This window comes from Lepus europaeus, chromosome 15 (assembly GCF_033115175.1).
Source record: "Lepus europaeus isolate LE1 chromosome 15, mLepTim1.pri, whole genome shotgun sequence".
NCBI lineage: Eukaryota > Metazoa > Chordata > Mammalia > Lagomorpha > Leporidae > Lepus > Lepus europaeus.
The window spans coordinates 58,667,902-58,683,241 of NC_084841.1; the positions used below are offsets into that span (position 1 = coordinate 58,667,902).

General features: G+C 42.3%; 1 protein-coding gene across 3 annotated transcripts in view; it reads left to right on the forward strand.

The window, feature by feature from the left end:
* The window catches only part of TNPO1 (transportin 1), a 93,167-nt gene that overhangs the window by 26,445 nt on the left and 51,382 nt on the right, over window positions 1-15,340 (forward strand). The window contains exons 1-3 of one of the 3 annotated variants that reach the window (XM_062212231.1): window positions 9,049-9,155; window positions 9,288-9,401; window positions 11,723-11,798. In XM_062212231.1, the coding sequence (XP_062068215.1) occupies window positions 9,297-9,401; window positions 11,723-11,798 (181 nt within the window). In that variant the 5' untranslated portion in view covers window positions 9,049-9,155; window positions 9,288-9,296. Of the gene's footprint in view, window positions 1-9,048; window positions 9,156-9,287; window positions 9,402-11,722; window positions 11,799-15,340 lie in introns of those variants that run through there. The other 2 variants (XM_062212232.1, XM_062212230.1) reach the window with 2 other exon arrangements.

Sequence of the window (15,340 nt, forward strand, 5' to 3'; positions counted from 1 at the left end):
GTAGGAACCGGTCAAGAGAGCTGTTGAATTATTGGTGATGCATGGAACAGGAAGGGAAAGAGCAGTGTATGGAAGAGCGTTCATACTCCACGCACTGTTCAGTTCTGATAAGGGCTGGTCACATGTTCAGGAGTTGGCATAATGAGAATAATATGGCAGAGTGACTCAGTGCACAGGCTCTGGAGTCCTATGTACCTGTGCTTGAGTCCTGGCTTTGTTCATTACTGCCTGTGTGACCTTGGACACCTTACTTAAGTTCTCCTAAGCCTGTTCCTCTTCTGTAAAATACAGATAATAATAGTACATACTCAGAATTAAATGAGATTATGCATTTAACGAACTTAGCATAATGACTGGCACATAGAACTGCTTCATTAGTGAAAATGGGTTGCTGTGATTTGTAGGCACAATCCAGACTTTGGAATCCCACAGATTTTTTTTTTTTAAGATTTATATATTTTATTTGAAAGAGTTACAGAGAGGCAGAGAGAGAGAGACAGGTCTTCCATACGCTGCTTCACTCCCCAGGTGGCTGCTGTGCTGCTCCTAAGCCAAGAGCTTCTTTCGAATCTCCCATGTGGCTTCAGGGGTCCGAGGATTTAGGTCATCTTCTACTGTTTCCCAGGCCACAGCAGAGAGCTGGATTGGAAGTGGAGCAGGTGGGACTTGAACTGGCACCCATATGGGATGCTAGCACTGCAGGCAGCAGCCTTGCCTGCTGCACCACAGCACCAGCCCCACAGATTTACTTTGGAATGGTCACTGTGCCACCTACAAGCTGAACCTCAGTTAAATAAAATGGAGTTAATATCTACTTCATAGCATTGTTGTGAATATTAAATAATCTGAGGTAGGGTAAGTGCATGGTTATAGATTGGGTTGAATTTTGAGATCAAGTGTTCCCTTTTTAAATTTATTTTGAAGGTGTTATAAAGAGAGAGGTTTTCATTTGCTTGCTTGTTTGCTTTTAAGATTTATTTACTTGAAAGGCAGAGTTACAGAAAGAGGGAGAGACACAGAGCGAGAGAATCTTCCATCCGCCAGTTCACTCCCCAAATGGCTACAACGGCTGGAACTGGACCGGGCAGGAGCCAGAATCCAGGAGCTTCTTCCTGGTCTCCCACATGGGTGCAGGGGCCCGAGGACTTGGGCCATCTTCCGCTGCTTTCCCAGGCACATTAGCTGGAACTGGTGCCCATATGGGATGCTGGCACTGCAGGCAGGCAACAGCAGCAACAGCTGTGCCACACTTACAGAGAGAGAAGTTTTATTAAATAGTTATTTTTCTTAAAAAGCATGCTCTTTTTAGATCTTTGGTTATCTCTGATATTTTTCTTCCTTAGCATAACATCTTTTTCTTTTGTGAAAAATCATTATTGTAGACATTTACCATGGAAATCTACATAAATGATTCACATTTAGCAAATGGTTCAGCAAATTTTAGACTGTATTTTGATTTATCTGTTTGTCAAAAGAAAATAAAACTTCCAGGGTAAACATTTGGCCTAGTTAAGATATTCACCTCCTAGATCAGAGTGCTTGGGTTCTGTTCCCGCCTCTGCCTCCTAACTCCAGCTTCATGCCAGTACTCTGCCTCCTGGGAGGCAGTGCTGATAGGCTAATGGTTGGGTTGTTACCGCCCACCTGGGAAACCTGGGCCTGCTGCAGCCATTGCAGGCACTTGGTGAGTGAACCAATGGAGCTGTCTTTGTCTGTCTGTCTGTCTCTCTCTCTCTCTCTCTCTCTCTGCCTTTCAAAATGAATCAATGAATCAGCAAATAAAAATTCTTAAAAGGAAAGGAAAGAAAATAATACTATCTACTTAGAACAAAGGGATGTTGTAAGGATTAGACTTGGAATGTAGTTAAGTCTTTTTTATTCAATGCTGTTGAAATAGCTCATTTTCATTATATTTTCAGACTGGACATGCTTTTTTTATTTTTTAGAACTATTGTAATTTTAATGATAGTGAAGAATAATTTTTACTTTTCTCTTGTATCTTACCATGAAGGTATCAAATATATGTTCTTTCTTTACTATGGGAATGGTTTTATTTATGATTAGTGTTCCCATTTACAGAAATTGTTGTTGCTGTTGAAGGATGGTGTACCAGGGGCTTAGACACAGACGGATTGGGTTGGAACTGTGTCATCACTTAAGTGGCTTAACTGTTCTGTGCCTCAATTTACTTGTCTGTAAAATGTGCTTAATATTAATACATTATAGAGCTGTGAGGATTAACTTAGTTAACATATGTGAGTGTTTAGAGCACTCCCTGGTTCTCAAAAAATACTGGCTGTCACTGTTATTGACAAAATAATAGATGTGTTTGTCTTTAAGTACCACACTTCCTGGTATTTTCTTGGATCTCTATGAAATGCCCTTCCCCTAACAACCTGGAATTTTTAAAAATGTTTAATTATTTTCTTTTTTCTTTTTTTTGACAGGCAGAGTGGATAGTGAGAGAGAGAGAGAGAGAAAGGTCTTCCTTTTTGCCGTTGGTTCACCCTCCAATGGCTGCTGTGGCCGGCTCATCGCGCTGATCTGAAGCCAGGAGCCAGGTGCTTCTCCTGGTCTCCCATGCAGGTGCAGGGCCCAAGGACTTGGGCCATCCTCCACTGCCTTCCCGGGCCATAGCAGAGAGCTGGCCTGGAAGAGGGGCAACCGGGATAGAATCCGGCACCCCGACCAGGACTAGAACCTGGTGTGCCTGCGCCACAAGGCGGAGGATTAGCCTGTTAAGCCACGGCGCCGGCCTTAATTATTTTCATCTACTAGAAAGGCAGAGAGATGGAGAGATGGAGAGAGAGATCGATCCCATCTGTTAGTTCACTCCCCAAATGTCTGCAATAGCCAGAACTGGGCCAGGCTGAAGCCAGGAGCCTGGTACTCCAGCCTAGTCTCTCGTGGTTGGCAGGGACCTGTGTACTTACCATCATCTGATGTGTCCCACAATGTATTAGCAGTAATCTGGATTGGAAGTGGAGCTCCCTAGTAGCATTTGAACCTGCTGAGCCACAACACGTGCCCCTGGAATTTCACTTTATGTGACGATTGAACAGTTACGTCTTCCATACCATCTGTCCTCCTTAAAGCTCGTTGGAGTTTAAAAATCATTTTGATTATAAAAAGTGACACTGGATATAAAAATAAACATACTAGTGAAGTTACAGAGCAGACAGTGAACCTCTGTCCTGTTTCTATTCCAGGAGGATGAGTCCTCTTCCAGTTATTTTTTCAACCATGTCTCTCAATTTACACCCACCTGCCCAAGCTTTCTCGCAACCTTAGGATCTTTGGGGAGTGAACCAGCAGAGGAAAGATCTTCCTTTTTTTCTCCCCCTCTCTGTGGAACTCTGCCTTCCAAGAAAATCTTTTTAAAAAATGAAAATTATATATATGTGGTATTTTCAAACAGTTAATGGAAATACATTTTGTGGAAAAGAATTACTCATAGATTTCAGAACTTTTGTACCAAAATAAGCTTATTTTTTAATTGCATTATTTTTTGTGATTATTTTTGAGATACCCTCATACGTCTGAACTGTTTTACAGAGTTTTAATGCATGTTGAATTGTCCAGGAATAAAAACTACCAAGTTATTGAAGGAGGATTATGGTGTTTGTATGGAACTCCACCAAGAACTCTTTACCATTTGGGGAAATCATGTCACTTATGGCTACATTTATCATATTCCTAGTGATTCAGCATGTCGGTGGAAACACTTGACTGCTTGCTAAATATTTGTTTGGATTTAATTGAAATTACAAGAAAACAATGCTCTGAACCAGAGGAGGGTGGGAAGCATTTCCCTTCTTCCCAGCAGAAGATATTTACTTTTCTCTCGTGTCGTATTGTACTTCATCGCACACTTCGTTCATAGACCACACGCCTCTCTTGGTCACTGAATAAGAACTTAACGAGGACAAGAACCTTTGAATCACTAATGCTCACCAAAGCCGTGGTAGTTGCTCAATCTAATATCAGTTGAGTTAATAGTAACAACAGTAGTATTTATGCAACAACTATTTTATCTTGGTAAAATTAGTTTTTAGTAGTTAAACTACTGCTTTGAAAGTTAGTTGTTGGGGGCTTGCACTGTGGTGCAGCAGCAAGTTAAAGCCCTGGCCTGAAGCACTGGCATCTCGTATGGGTGCCGGTTCTAGTCACGGCTGCTCCTCTTCTGATGCAGCTCTCTGCTATGGCCTGGGAAAGCAGTAGAAGATGGCCCTAGTCCTTGGGCCCTTGCACCCACGTGGGAGACCAGGAAGAAGCTCCTGGCTCCTGGCTTCGGATCAGCACAGCTCCGGCTGTGTTGCAGCATCTGGGTAATGAACCAGCAGATGGAAGACCTCCTTCTCTGTCTCTACCTCTCTCTGTCACTCTTTCAAATAAATAAAATAAATCTTAAAAAAAAGAAAGAAAGTTGTAGGAGTTAAACCAATGGTTTACCATTTCTTTTCTTTTTTTTTTTTTAAGATTTATTTTATTTATTTGAAAGAGTGACAGAGAGAGGTTGAGACAGAGAGAGGTCTTCCATTGGTTGGATCACTCCCCAGCTGGAGCTGCACTGATCTGAAGCCAGTAGCCAGGAGCTTCCTCCGGGTCTCCCATGTGGGTGCAGGGGCCCAAGGACTTGGGCCATCTTCCACTGCTTTCCCAGGCCACGGCAGAGAGCTGGATCGGAAGAGGAGCTGCCATGACTAGAACCGGCGCCCATATGAGATGCCAGCGCTTCAGGCCAGGGCTTTAGCCTGCTGTGGCCACAGCGCCGGCCCCCGGTTTACCATTTCACATCTCATTCTGTGCCAGGTACCTATAATCCCTAATACAGAGTTGGTATCTTCTCATACTATAGTTGGGAAGCAGAGTCTAGGAGAGACTAATTGACTCGCCCAAATTTTCACAGCTGCTAAGTCAAAGAACTAGGATTCCAACTTAGGTCAGTACTCCCAAGTACTCTTTAAACTAGATTTTACAGCCCCTCCATCAGTGAAGAAGCTGTGTTTTTTTACTTTTTCCAGATAGTCTGCCTTCTTCACATGATTCTCAACTGTAGCACACTCAAAATGTTGATCTAAGTTTTAAAAGTTAAGAGACTCATCAATACAATTTGGTCTTTTGAAAGTCCAAAATGGCACCATAGTAACTTACTTCATATTCTGGTACCATCTTCTCTCTAAACAGTTTTCAAATAACTGTCTCTTGGCTTAATGAAATACCTTTTTTTTTTTTTTTTTGGCTCATCACTGAATGTCATGGGCCAATCAGGTGTAATTGTTATAAATCTGAAGGAAAACATTTTGAAGAGACATTTAGATCTTAGTCTTCGACATGCAAAAATAATACCCCAAGTAGTAGTAATTTAAGTTTGATAAGAAAAACCAAAATTAATTTTGATAGTCTACTAATACAGCTAACTATTTGACTAATGAATTCTACTTCATATAGAATAATGCTTGTATGCTAGGCTGGCTTGAAGTACTTTAGGTGTTATATAATTAACCCTGCAGTGTCTTTGGCTACCCTGGGGTAAGAGTCTTCCTAATTCCAATGGCTACTAAAATGTGGTAAGTTCTGGAGATGAGTGGTGGTGATGATGCACTTAATGCTACCAGACTGTACAGCTACCATGGTCAATTTCACATATGTGTATTTCACAATTTTAAAACAGATGTGGTACTGAAGTTGACAGTGGCCTGAGATCTCTTACCCAGCAATCATCAGGCAGATATTTTTCTTTTCTCTTCTTTTTTTTTTTTTTTTTTTCTTTTTGACAGGCAGAGTTAGAGAGAAAGCTCTTCCTTCCATTGGTTCACCCCCCACAAATGGCCAGGAGCCAGGTGCTTCCTCCTGGTCTCCCATGCGGGTGCAGGGCCCAAGCAATTGGGCCATCCTCCACTGCACTCCCGGGCCACAGCAGAGAGCTGGACTGGAAGAGGAGCAACCGGGAGAGAATCCAGAGCCCCAACTGGGACTAGGACCCAGTGTGCTGGCGCTGCAGGCGGAGGATTAGCCTAGTGAGCCACGGCACCGGCCCAGGCAGATATTTTTGAGAGCTTTTTGTTTCAGGAAGCTTGAATAAGATGTGACCGCGTAGGCTGATCAATTTAAACATTCTGTGTACCAAGAGAATCCTGTTGCTTGAGCGCAGGGCTAGAGGAGGAAGCATGGCGATGAGCGAGTCTTGTGCGCAGCCATTATCAGGATGGATGGGATGCTGAAGATGCTCTTCACACTGAATGCTCTTGATGTCTTACTCTGAAGGACAGCCAAGGAGTTAAGTGGTCAAGCTTTTGGTTGCCCCAACTCTACCAGTGTCAGGGGAAATTAAATTGTCACCCATTAGCCTCACAAAAAGCAAAACATGCTGGTGGGAGTATAGGAAATATGCACAATATTTATGAGTGTGAATTGTGGTATTTTTTGGAAAGTTAACCTAGTAATAACTATTAGTCATTTATTTTAAAAGCTTACTTATTTGGGGTCAGCGCCGTGGCGTAATAAGTTGAGCCTCTATCTGCAGTGCCAGCATCCCATATGGTACCAGTTCTTGTCTCAGCTTCCCCTCTAACCATCCAGCTCTCTGCTATGGCCTGGGAAAGCAGTGGAAGAAGGCCCAAGTGGTTGGGCCCCTGCACCCACATGGGAGACCCAGAAGAAGCTCTTGGTTCCTGGCTTTGGATCGGCCATTTGGGGAGTGAACCAGTGGATAGAAGATTCTCTCTCTTCTCTCTCTCGCCCTCCTTCCCTCCCTCCCTTTTCTGTTGTTCTGCCTCTCAAATAAATAAATCTTTTAAAAATGTATTTATTTATTTATCATCTGAAAGGCAGGCAGAATTATAGAGATAAAGTGAGAGACAGAGATCTTACATCTGCTGTTCACTCTCGAAAAGGCTACAAGGCCAGGGCTGGGCCAGACCAAAGCCAGGGACCTGGAACACTATCCCTGTCTTCCTCGTGGGTGCAGGCACCCAGTCACTTGGGTCATCTTCCACTGCTTTCTCAGGTGCATTTCCCAGGCTCAGAAGTGGAGCAGCTGGGACTGGAACTGGCACTCCTACAGGATGCAGATGGCCTGTTAACCTGCTGCATCACAATGCTGGCCCCACTGTTAAGTCATTTTTAAATAGATATACTGGATTTGACACTATTGTATAGGGACATTCATACAAGAATTTTTTTTTTCCTGTGTTGTTCATAGTGACAAAAAAGTGGAAGCATTCTCGAAGCCAGTCAGGAAATGGTTGAATAAATTATGCTCTATGCATCCAAAGAACAAGGTGCAGCTATTGAAAGATGAGCTAAATCTCTATATATTAGCCTGAAATGAATGTTGTGCCATATTATGCATTTAAAAAGTCTAATATAGAGTGTAGTCTATAACAGAAAAACTATATTCTGTATATGTTTGAGATTAGAGAAAAAGTGTCAAAGGATTCATATCAAACTATTAAAACTGATTCAGGGAGGTAAGCTTGGAGTATGATTGAATTAACTTTCCTTGTACAACCATGTTGTTCAGTTTCTTACTATAATGTAGTTTTTGTGATTGCCTAAGTTTTTGAAGTTGAAAGAGGGAAGGGGAGAAATCTACAGTGATGGTTGTACCAGAGATACTTTGGGGAGAGTTAGTGACCAGGAGTGGGCACCGCAGAGACCTCTTGAGCTGGGTGTTGATGACACAATTGTGTTCACTTTGTAAAAGTCCATGTCATTATATGCTTATAATTTGTACAATTTTGTGTCTATATAATACAAATTAAGAGTTTATAGATACAATGAAATACTGTTTTCTTAAAATATTTTCAGTAGCTATGCAATGACCTATAAAGTCAGGCAAGAATGAGAACAAGCCTGTTATTATAAAATACATGTACATATAAACACACAGGATGAAGGCTGGAATAAAAACACTACAATGCAATAAATATTTTGTCCAGATTATGGTTGTTTTTGTTTATGAGGTTTTTATTTGTTTTAAGTTAGAACAGTTTATTGAGTTGGGTCATTTAGGAAGTCAGTGGAAGGTGGTGACAGTCAGATCAGGATATAAGCAGAAAATAAAGGTGAAGAAGGGGAGAGGAAAAGCCATTAAAAAATAAAAAGCTAATTAGAGTTAGGGTAATGTTTTTTCTTTCTGCTAGGAGGGTGCTTTTACCAACTTCAGCTCTCAAACTATCATGTAATCCTGGCTGTAGTAAAAATCATCTTGATCAAAGTCAGTGTGGCCTATAAAAATAACTCTCGTTTGATACTTAAATTGTGTTAAGCATTTCCTTTTAATGAAAGTGTCGTTGATATAACGTTTCAGTTGACCTTGACAGATGTGCCTCGTAGTAGCTTGGGAAACCCACATTCTCCTCCCAGCCTTCACGGTTAACTGTGGTACTTTTGCTCAGACTCCTCCCTCCATAGTTCCCACATGGGGCCGGAAATTCACTGGATTGTGGACTGTAGTGACAATCAAGTGAGAAAAATGTATGTGATGATGCTTTAATACAAACACTACCCCATTGTAGATCCACGTTACTTTTTTGTTTTTCCCTGAACCTAAAGTCTTTATTTCACAGTGAAATTTATTTCACTTAATCAGTTATAAAGTTTGTTTATGGAGGAGTGCAGTTTTTTTTTTCAGCCAAGTTCTGTTGATGTTTTTCGAGGTGCGAGTTGTGATTGCAATATATCTTTAGTACTGTAGACTACATATGAGTATTTATTAATATATCAAATTGAAACGTAAACATTTCCATTGCTTCTCTCTAATTACGGTCGCGCCTTCGGGAATCATCAGGCTTTCCCTACATTTCAGTCATTCTTCGGCTTTCCACCACTTTTATTTAAATGAATCATCCCAATCAGATCTCGTCAGGTGTTTTGCAGGGGTTTTGGTAACGACTCGACTTCTGAGTAGCCCTGAAAGCAGTAGTCCTCCGACGATTGGAGTTGGGCTGCAGAAGCAGCGTGGCGCTAGGACCCAGGGGGCTCCCGAGAGCGGATCTTGGGGCCAGATTGCAAATTCGCGGTGACTCAGTCTGGTCGGCTCCTTGCGCTCGGCGGCCGCGGCGGCGGCGGCAGACGTTGGCGGCCAAGCTGCTGCGAGCAGTTCCGCCGGCCTTCTGCGTCCGAGACTTCCTGCGGGGCACCCGAGGCAGGTCCGCGGCGCGTGGGGAGCGCCGGGGCCGCCGCGGCGGGCGGCAGGGGCGGCCGGGCGCGGGCCGCCGTGGGGCCTGTGCACGGGCACTAACATTTGCGCCGTCTCTTCCTGTGTCTGGCTTTATTTGCAGCAAACCAAGATGGAGTATGAGTGGAAACCCGACGAGCAAGGGCTCCAGCAGATCCTGCAGCTGCTGAAGGAGTCCCAGTCGCCCGACACCACCATCCAGAGGACCGTGCAACAAGTATCCTTCCGAGGCCTGGCCGCCGCCCGCGCCCGCGCCCCGCGCCCGCGCCGGGCCGGCTCCCCGCGGCCGGGGGCGCCGCGCCCCTCCCCCGCCCGCCCGCGCCGCCCGCGCCGCCGCCCCTGCCCGGGCCTCGGCACGCGGCCCTCTCCCCGGGCGCGGGCGCCGCCGCGTGGGGCTCCCGCCGCGGGGCCGCCGGCTTCCGGGCCGCCGCCCGAGACCGCGACATGTGCGCGGGCCCGGCCGCCACGTCCCCGCCCGCCGCCGGCTCGGTGGGGTGGGGAGCGGCCCGGGCCCACACAATGCGCCCCGCGGGTGGGGGCGGCGCGGGCGGCGGCCGGCCGGCTCCTGCTGGGTGGAGCTGGCGCGGGGTTTGAACTGCCGCGGGGTCGGGCTCGGGGGCTTTCTCCAGGCCCTCGTCCTGGGAGGGCTGGAGCCCCTCCGGTGGGAAGTGGGGTCCCTGTCCGGGCCTCGGCCTGGGCCTGCTGGCGTGAACACCTGTTGCGAGTTCCCTGGCACTCGGGTGAGGTTTTCTTTTTAAAGCTCTGGCCCAAGGCGGACTACCGAGGCATCTGCGCCTGTACCGAGCGAGGGTGCTGGGGCAGTGGTCCCGCGGCCGCGGCTTGCGTCGAGGAGGTGGGACCTCCGCGGTGCGGGCTTGCGGAGGGCGCAGGCCCCCTCAGCCCGTCGGCAGCCGGCGCTCGCCACTGCTGCGCGCTTGGAGCTTGCTGAAATCCAGAAGGCCCTGAAGACGAAGTTATTAGCCAGAGTGTTAGAGGCACTGCTGCATTGCCGTAACCTACAGCCCTCAAAAGATGACTAATAAGTACCTAGCCTCTTGGTTAATAGAACACTGCCCGAGTAGATGCAGAGGATAGTGATTTAGATCTGCTGGGATTGTTTTTTTAAAGCCGTTTTGTTTGAATCCTGCTTATAACAAGGAAAGAACTGGAGTTGGAGATGTGTTGGAGTTTGTGTCTGCAGCCCTGCTGTGTCTTGGTCTTCATTGGTGTTGTAGCTCTAGGAATAATAGAAGTTGACAGTTGTAGGTATTATGTGACACAATTATCAGTTCTTAAATTAGCCAGGCCCAAGAACTTCATTGTGGATTTTTTCTGTTGTACTAGTATAATATCATTTCTTGTTTTAGTACATGTTTATTAAATTCTTTTTATATATCCACTGCTGTTTTGGGGGCCAGTAGTCCACTAACAGTTTGTGTGCCTGGAGTGTATTGTGTCCTCTGAGCAGGAACAGATTGCTGTTAACTGAGGCAGGAAAACAGTGTTTTAACTAAAAATAATACACTGCTTTATACTTTGAGAGTGCTAGGGGTTGCCCTTGTTCTTTTTGTGGCTTCTAAGAAAATAATATATTTATTTTTCGTGTTGTATAGGCTTGAGCACTTTTTGAAAGAGGGCTAGAATAATAGCTATAGACTGAGTTGTAAGAAAGTAAACTGAATCACAAAATACTTATGAAAAATTTATTGGCAAGTCCCAAAGCTGCTACTCCTGGCTCATCTTCAGTAAAGCAAGAAATTGTTGTGGGGATATTTTGTAGTTACATCTTGGAGTTTTACTAGAGAATATTTTGCTAATTTACATTATGATACTGAAGTTTGGGGATATTCAAGCATGTAATAAATAGCTGATACAGTGTGCCTAAAGTTTGTATCACGGATTTAATCAGAAATTTGGGTTTGTTGAATAAAAACATGGTAATCATTGTGTGTAGTAAAACACAGAAAGCACATTAGTCAGATCTTGAGGAAAGAAAGGTAAACTAGAGCATCATGTCTGTTGCCTGCCAGCAGCTGTGAAATACCTGCACATTTGTTCTCACTGGCGATGTTAGATGAGGGAGAGTCAGTTGTAAAACTTACAGTACAGTAATCTTATGATGCTGACTTTAGTAAGGTATGATGGACTTTTGCATAAAAGGTGTTTTAACTTAATTCTAAAGGACAAACGAGTATAAAGAGTATCTCTTGTTGTTCTAAAACTTTTATAAAATTAATTTCCCTTCATGATCTTTAACTAAAAAATTTATTTTGGAATACTTTTCATTATCACCGTTTTATACTTAAGTTAAAGTTAAGTTTTGGTTAGGATGTTTTAAAGTTGTCAAGTATAAGAATTCTTGAAAAATTTTTTGCTATATTAAACGTGAGGCTGGAACTTCGGTATTCATTGAATATCGTTGCAATAAATAGATTTCATAAATTAACCACCTTAGTAAAAAATGCAAGGCAAAAATATCACAAAGATTTTTTTTCTTAGGTTACACAGAGAAGTTTCCTTAACTACTATTTGTTCTAGAAACTGGAACAACTCAATCAATATCCAGATTTTAACAACTACCTGATTTTTGTTCTGACAAAATTAAAATCTGAAGGTAAGTAGGGTTTGTGTTGATAGCTATTTAAAAATCTTTTTAAGACTATTTAAATGTTGCCCATTGAAAGGATTTTGTTTTGTGATAACTGCATGCTTTGCAGAAGTGGGATGGAGAGGCCGAGTTACTACCACTGTGAGCAATTAGATGTTTAATAAGCATTCAGTTCCCTTTCTTCACAAGTGGGAAATGTGTTGTTAAGTCTACGTTGGTGTTTCACTTCAGTGCTTGTATATGAGTTGAATGGATGAAAACTGATTTCCTTTAATGTATAGTTTGAATGCAGGGTTTAATAATTGCCTAAGTATATGTGCATTCATTGCAGAAAAATTTGAAAGGTCATAGAACCCAGGTGAAAAATACCCTATCATCTAGGGATAATTTCTGTTGACCTCTTGAATCTTGTTTTCACACTTTTTCATATAGCGATGTACTACTTTAAAACTGACCTCAAAAAAGGGACCATTTTATTCATAAACTCTAGTAACATTTATAAAGCTTACACTAGTATACAGGAAACTTTTATTAGCTATTCTAAGCAATTTAAAATTTAAGTTGCCTCTGACAATTTAAAGCATGAAGAGTCTGATTTTTAAACGACATGGTCATTGGCTTATTTGTGATCACATAATGTGTCCCACTAGACTCCATTTCACAAATACTTATTGAGCCCCACCTCTTTGCCAGGCGATTTACAGGCTAATAGGAGTACGATGCTTGTGAACAAAAACAAAAATCTCTGTCCTCAAGGAGCTTACATTGTAGTGAGAAGTGTTCTTCATAGCATTATGTGAATATTGCCCAACACATAGAAAACACTCAGAATATTTATTGACAATTAACTGGCTCCTAAAGGAAAGTGACGTATTCTATTAAATGATTAGTGTTTTAGAGGCTGTCTCAGGATTACTAAAAACTACTGCACTTGGAGTTGAGAAATTCGTGTTAGACTCTTAAGTCATTTAACCTCTGTTGCTTTTTTCAGCTATAAAATGCCTTGTACTTTAGACAGCCAGACCACCCACCAGCGTTCGGCTCCAAACGCAAGCAGGTTAAATGTGTAGTGGAAACTCACTAATCTTGTGTTCAGATTTTGATAATTCATACACAATATGGTGATTCCATTTATGTTGTTTTCAGATGATTTTCTGGTTAATATTTGTGGGTTTTAATTTATGATTGGGGACATAATAGAAAATTTAAAGCTCTAAGTTTAGTTTCTAAGAATTAGTAATTTCAGTATATCTTTAAATACAGCAGCATTCTAGTATGATAAATATATCTATGATACATGATTTCTTAATACAGAAATTTTTCTCGCAGTAGTTTATAATCAATAATCAGTGCTATTTAGTTTTTGAATATTCAGTAAGTGGACTTTCCTAATATAAAATTATCTTGGAAATTTAAAATTCTGATAAGCTGCCTATTCTGTCATGTTTTCACCCTAGATACCAAATACTTCTTTAAAAAGATATATTTATTTATTTAGAAGTCAGAGTTACACAGAGAGAAGGAGAGGCAAAGAGAGAGAGAGAGAGATCTTCCATCTGCTGGTTCATTCCCCAGTTGGTCGCAACGGCTGGTTTCACAATCTAAAACCAGGAGCCAGGAGCTTCTTCCAGGTCTCCCACGCGGGTGTAGGGACCCAAGGACTTGGGCCATCTTCTGCTTTCCCAGGCCATAGAGAAAGCTGTATTAGAAGTGAAGCAGCCGGGACTCGAACTGGCACCCATATGGATGCCAGCACTGTAGGCAGCGGCTTCACCTGCTATGCCATGACGCTGGCCCCAGCCAAATACTTTTAAAATATATCATTTATTAAAACTTTCTTGGGATATAAAGGTACCTCAGAAGTACTTTTTAAAAAGTTATGCCTCGTTTCTCAAAGCATACTGAGGTTTTACAAGTATGTGATGCTTGATGTTTCTTTTTGTGTTGATTTTTTTTCCCCCAGGAAGATTGGGACACAAGTTTGCCATAGCTAGTTTTTCCATTAAAAAATTAATCATTGTGGCTGTTTGTTTTAGAGAAGGAACTGTGGCTGTTTGTTTTAGAGAAGGAACACAGATAGCACCTTTAAATGATGTATTTTGGGCAGAGAGTATATATTTTTAATTTTAATTGTCCTACCTCTTATTATGGTTTATTAAATCTCCCTACCACTCACACCCTCCCTTTTCCCTCTTTTCTTCTTCCTCTGCCTCTCAAATAAATAAATCATTTTAAACTATTTTGTAGTATTTATTGTAAAAATACACTGTATTTGTGAACAAATATGTGTGCCATTTTAATAATTACATGACTAAATTATATGTAGTAAGACAAGATTATTGCTTGAGAAAGTTAAACATCTGATTATTCATTTCCTTGGTGGCAGTTTTAATCTTTTAAGAGAATTTGAAAGTTAAGTTACTCCTGGAATGGGTCGTAGTTGAAAATGGGAGGAAATCTTTAGATGCTGCTGGATGCTGCTCGCGCTCGTGGGTTTCGTTGCTGTGATGACCTGAATGGGGTTTATGTGCAGAGAAACTTTGCTCTTTTTGCCTCTACATGTGCTTCACCCTTGAAGATTTCAGTGCCATTCAGACTTTGGAAGCATTAATACTAACTAGAGAAAGTTCGGGTTATTTTATTTGTTAATGAGGTAGGTAAAACAGTAGCAGTAGCATGTTGTGTTCAGCACACCAGCCTTCATTTTTTGCAGCCCTTGGAGAAGAGAGGCCGAGGATAGTGTAACGTCATTCTGAGTGTACGCTCTGGAGCCAGACTCCCACAGTTGATAATTTGGTGTCCCACCTAGGGGCTTTTTGTGCCTCTGGCAAGGCCTCCGTTTCATCATTTGTGCAGAGGGCTTTGTCGTTTCTGTCTCACAAGCTTGTGAAGTACAGTAATAACTGGCAAGCACTTGGAGTGTTTACATATGTAACAAGCATTTACAGGATGTTAGCTATTGCAGATATTGGTGGTGGTGGTGCCAGTTGGTAAAGCATTGCTTCTAGTTTTCTATTAAATTGATTTAAAATTTGGTAATAGCATTTGTAGACCAAACTCGAAGCCATATTTTTAAATGTTATTGGAGATTTGGTGGGATTTTTAAGCTCAGAGGCAGGTGAAAAACATGATATAACCTGACAGATTTGTATATGAAGTTGATCCCATATATTCTTTGTACACTCACTGTTTTCAGTGAGATGCTTTTAATGACTAATACTTTCAGATCTATAATGATTATGTCAAAAAGCAATAAAGCTGGAATATAGTAGCTACATATAAGCCATATTAACTCAGACTAAATCAGTGGGTTCAGCAAGGAGCAGATTTACCCCAAGGTGACATTTGTTATTACCTGCAAACATTTTGGTCATTGCAGCTTGGAGGGCTGTTACTGGCATCTTATGACCAGTGATACTAAGAAACATACTGTGCAGGGCAGTCCCCCACAACAAGAAATTGTCCTCAGAATAGCAGTGTCAAGGCAAAGAAGCACTGAATGGTAAATTATGGTAAATTGTTTATGATTGATTTTTTTTTCTTGATTA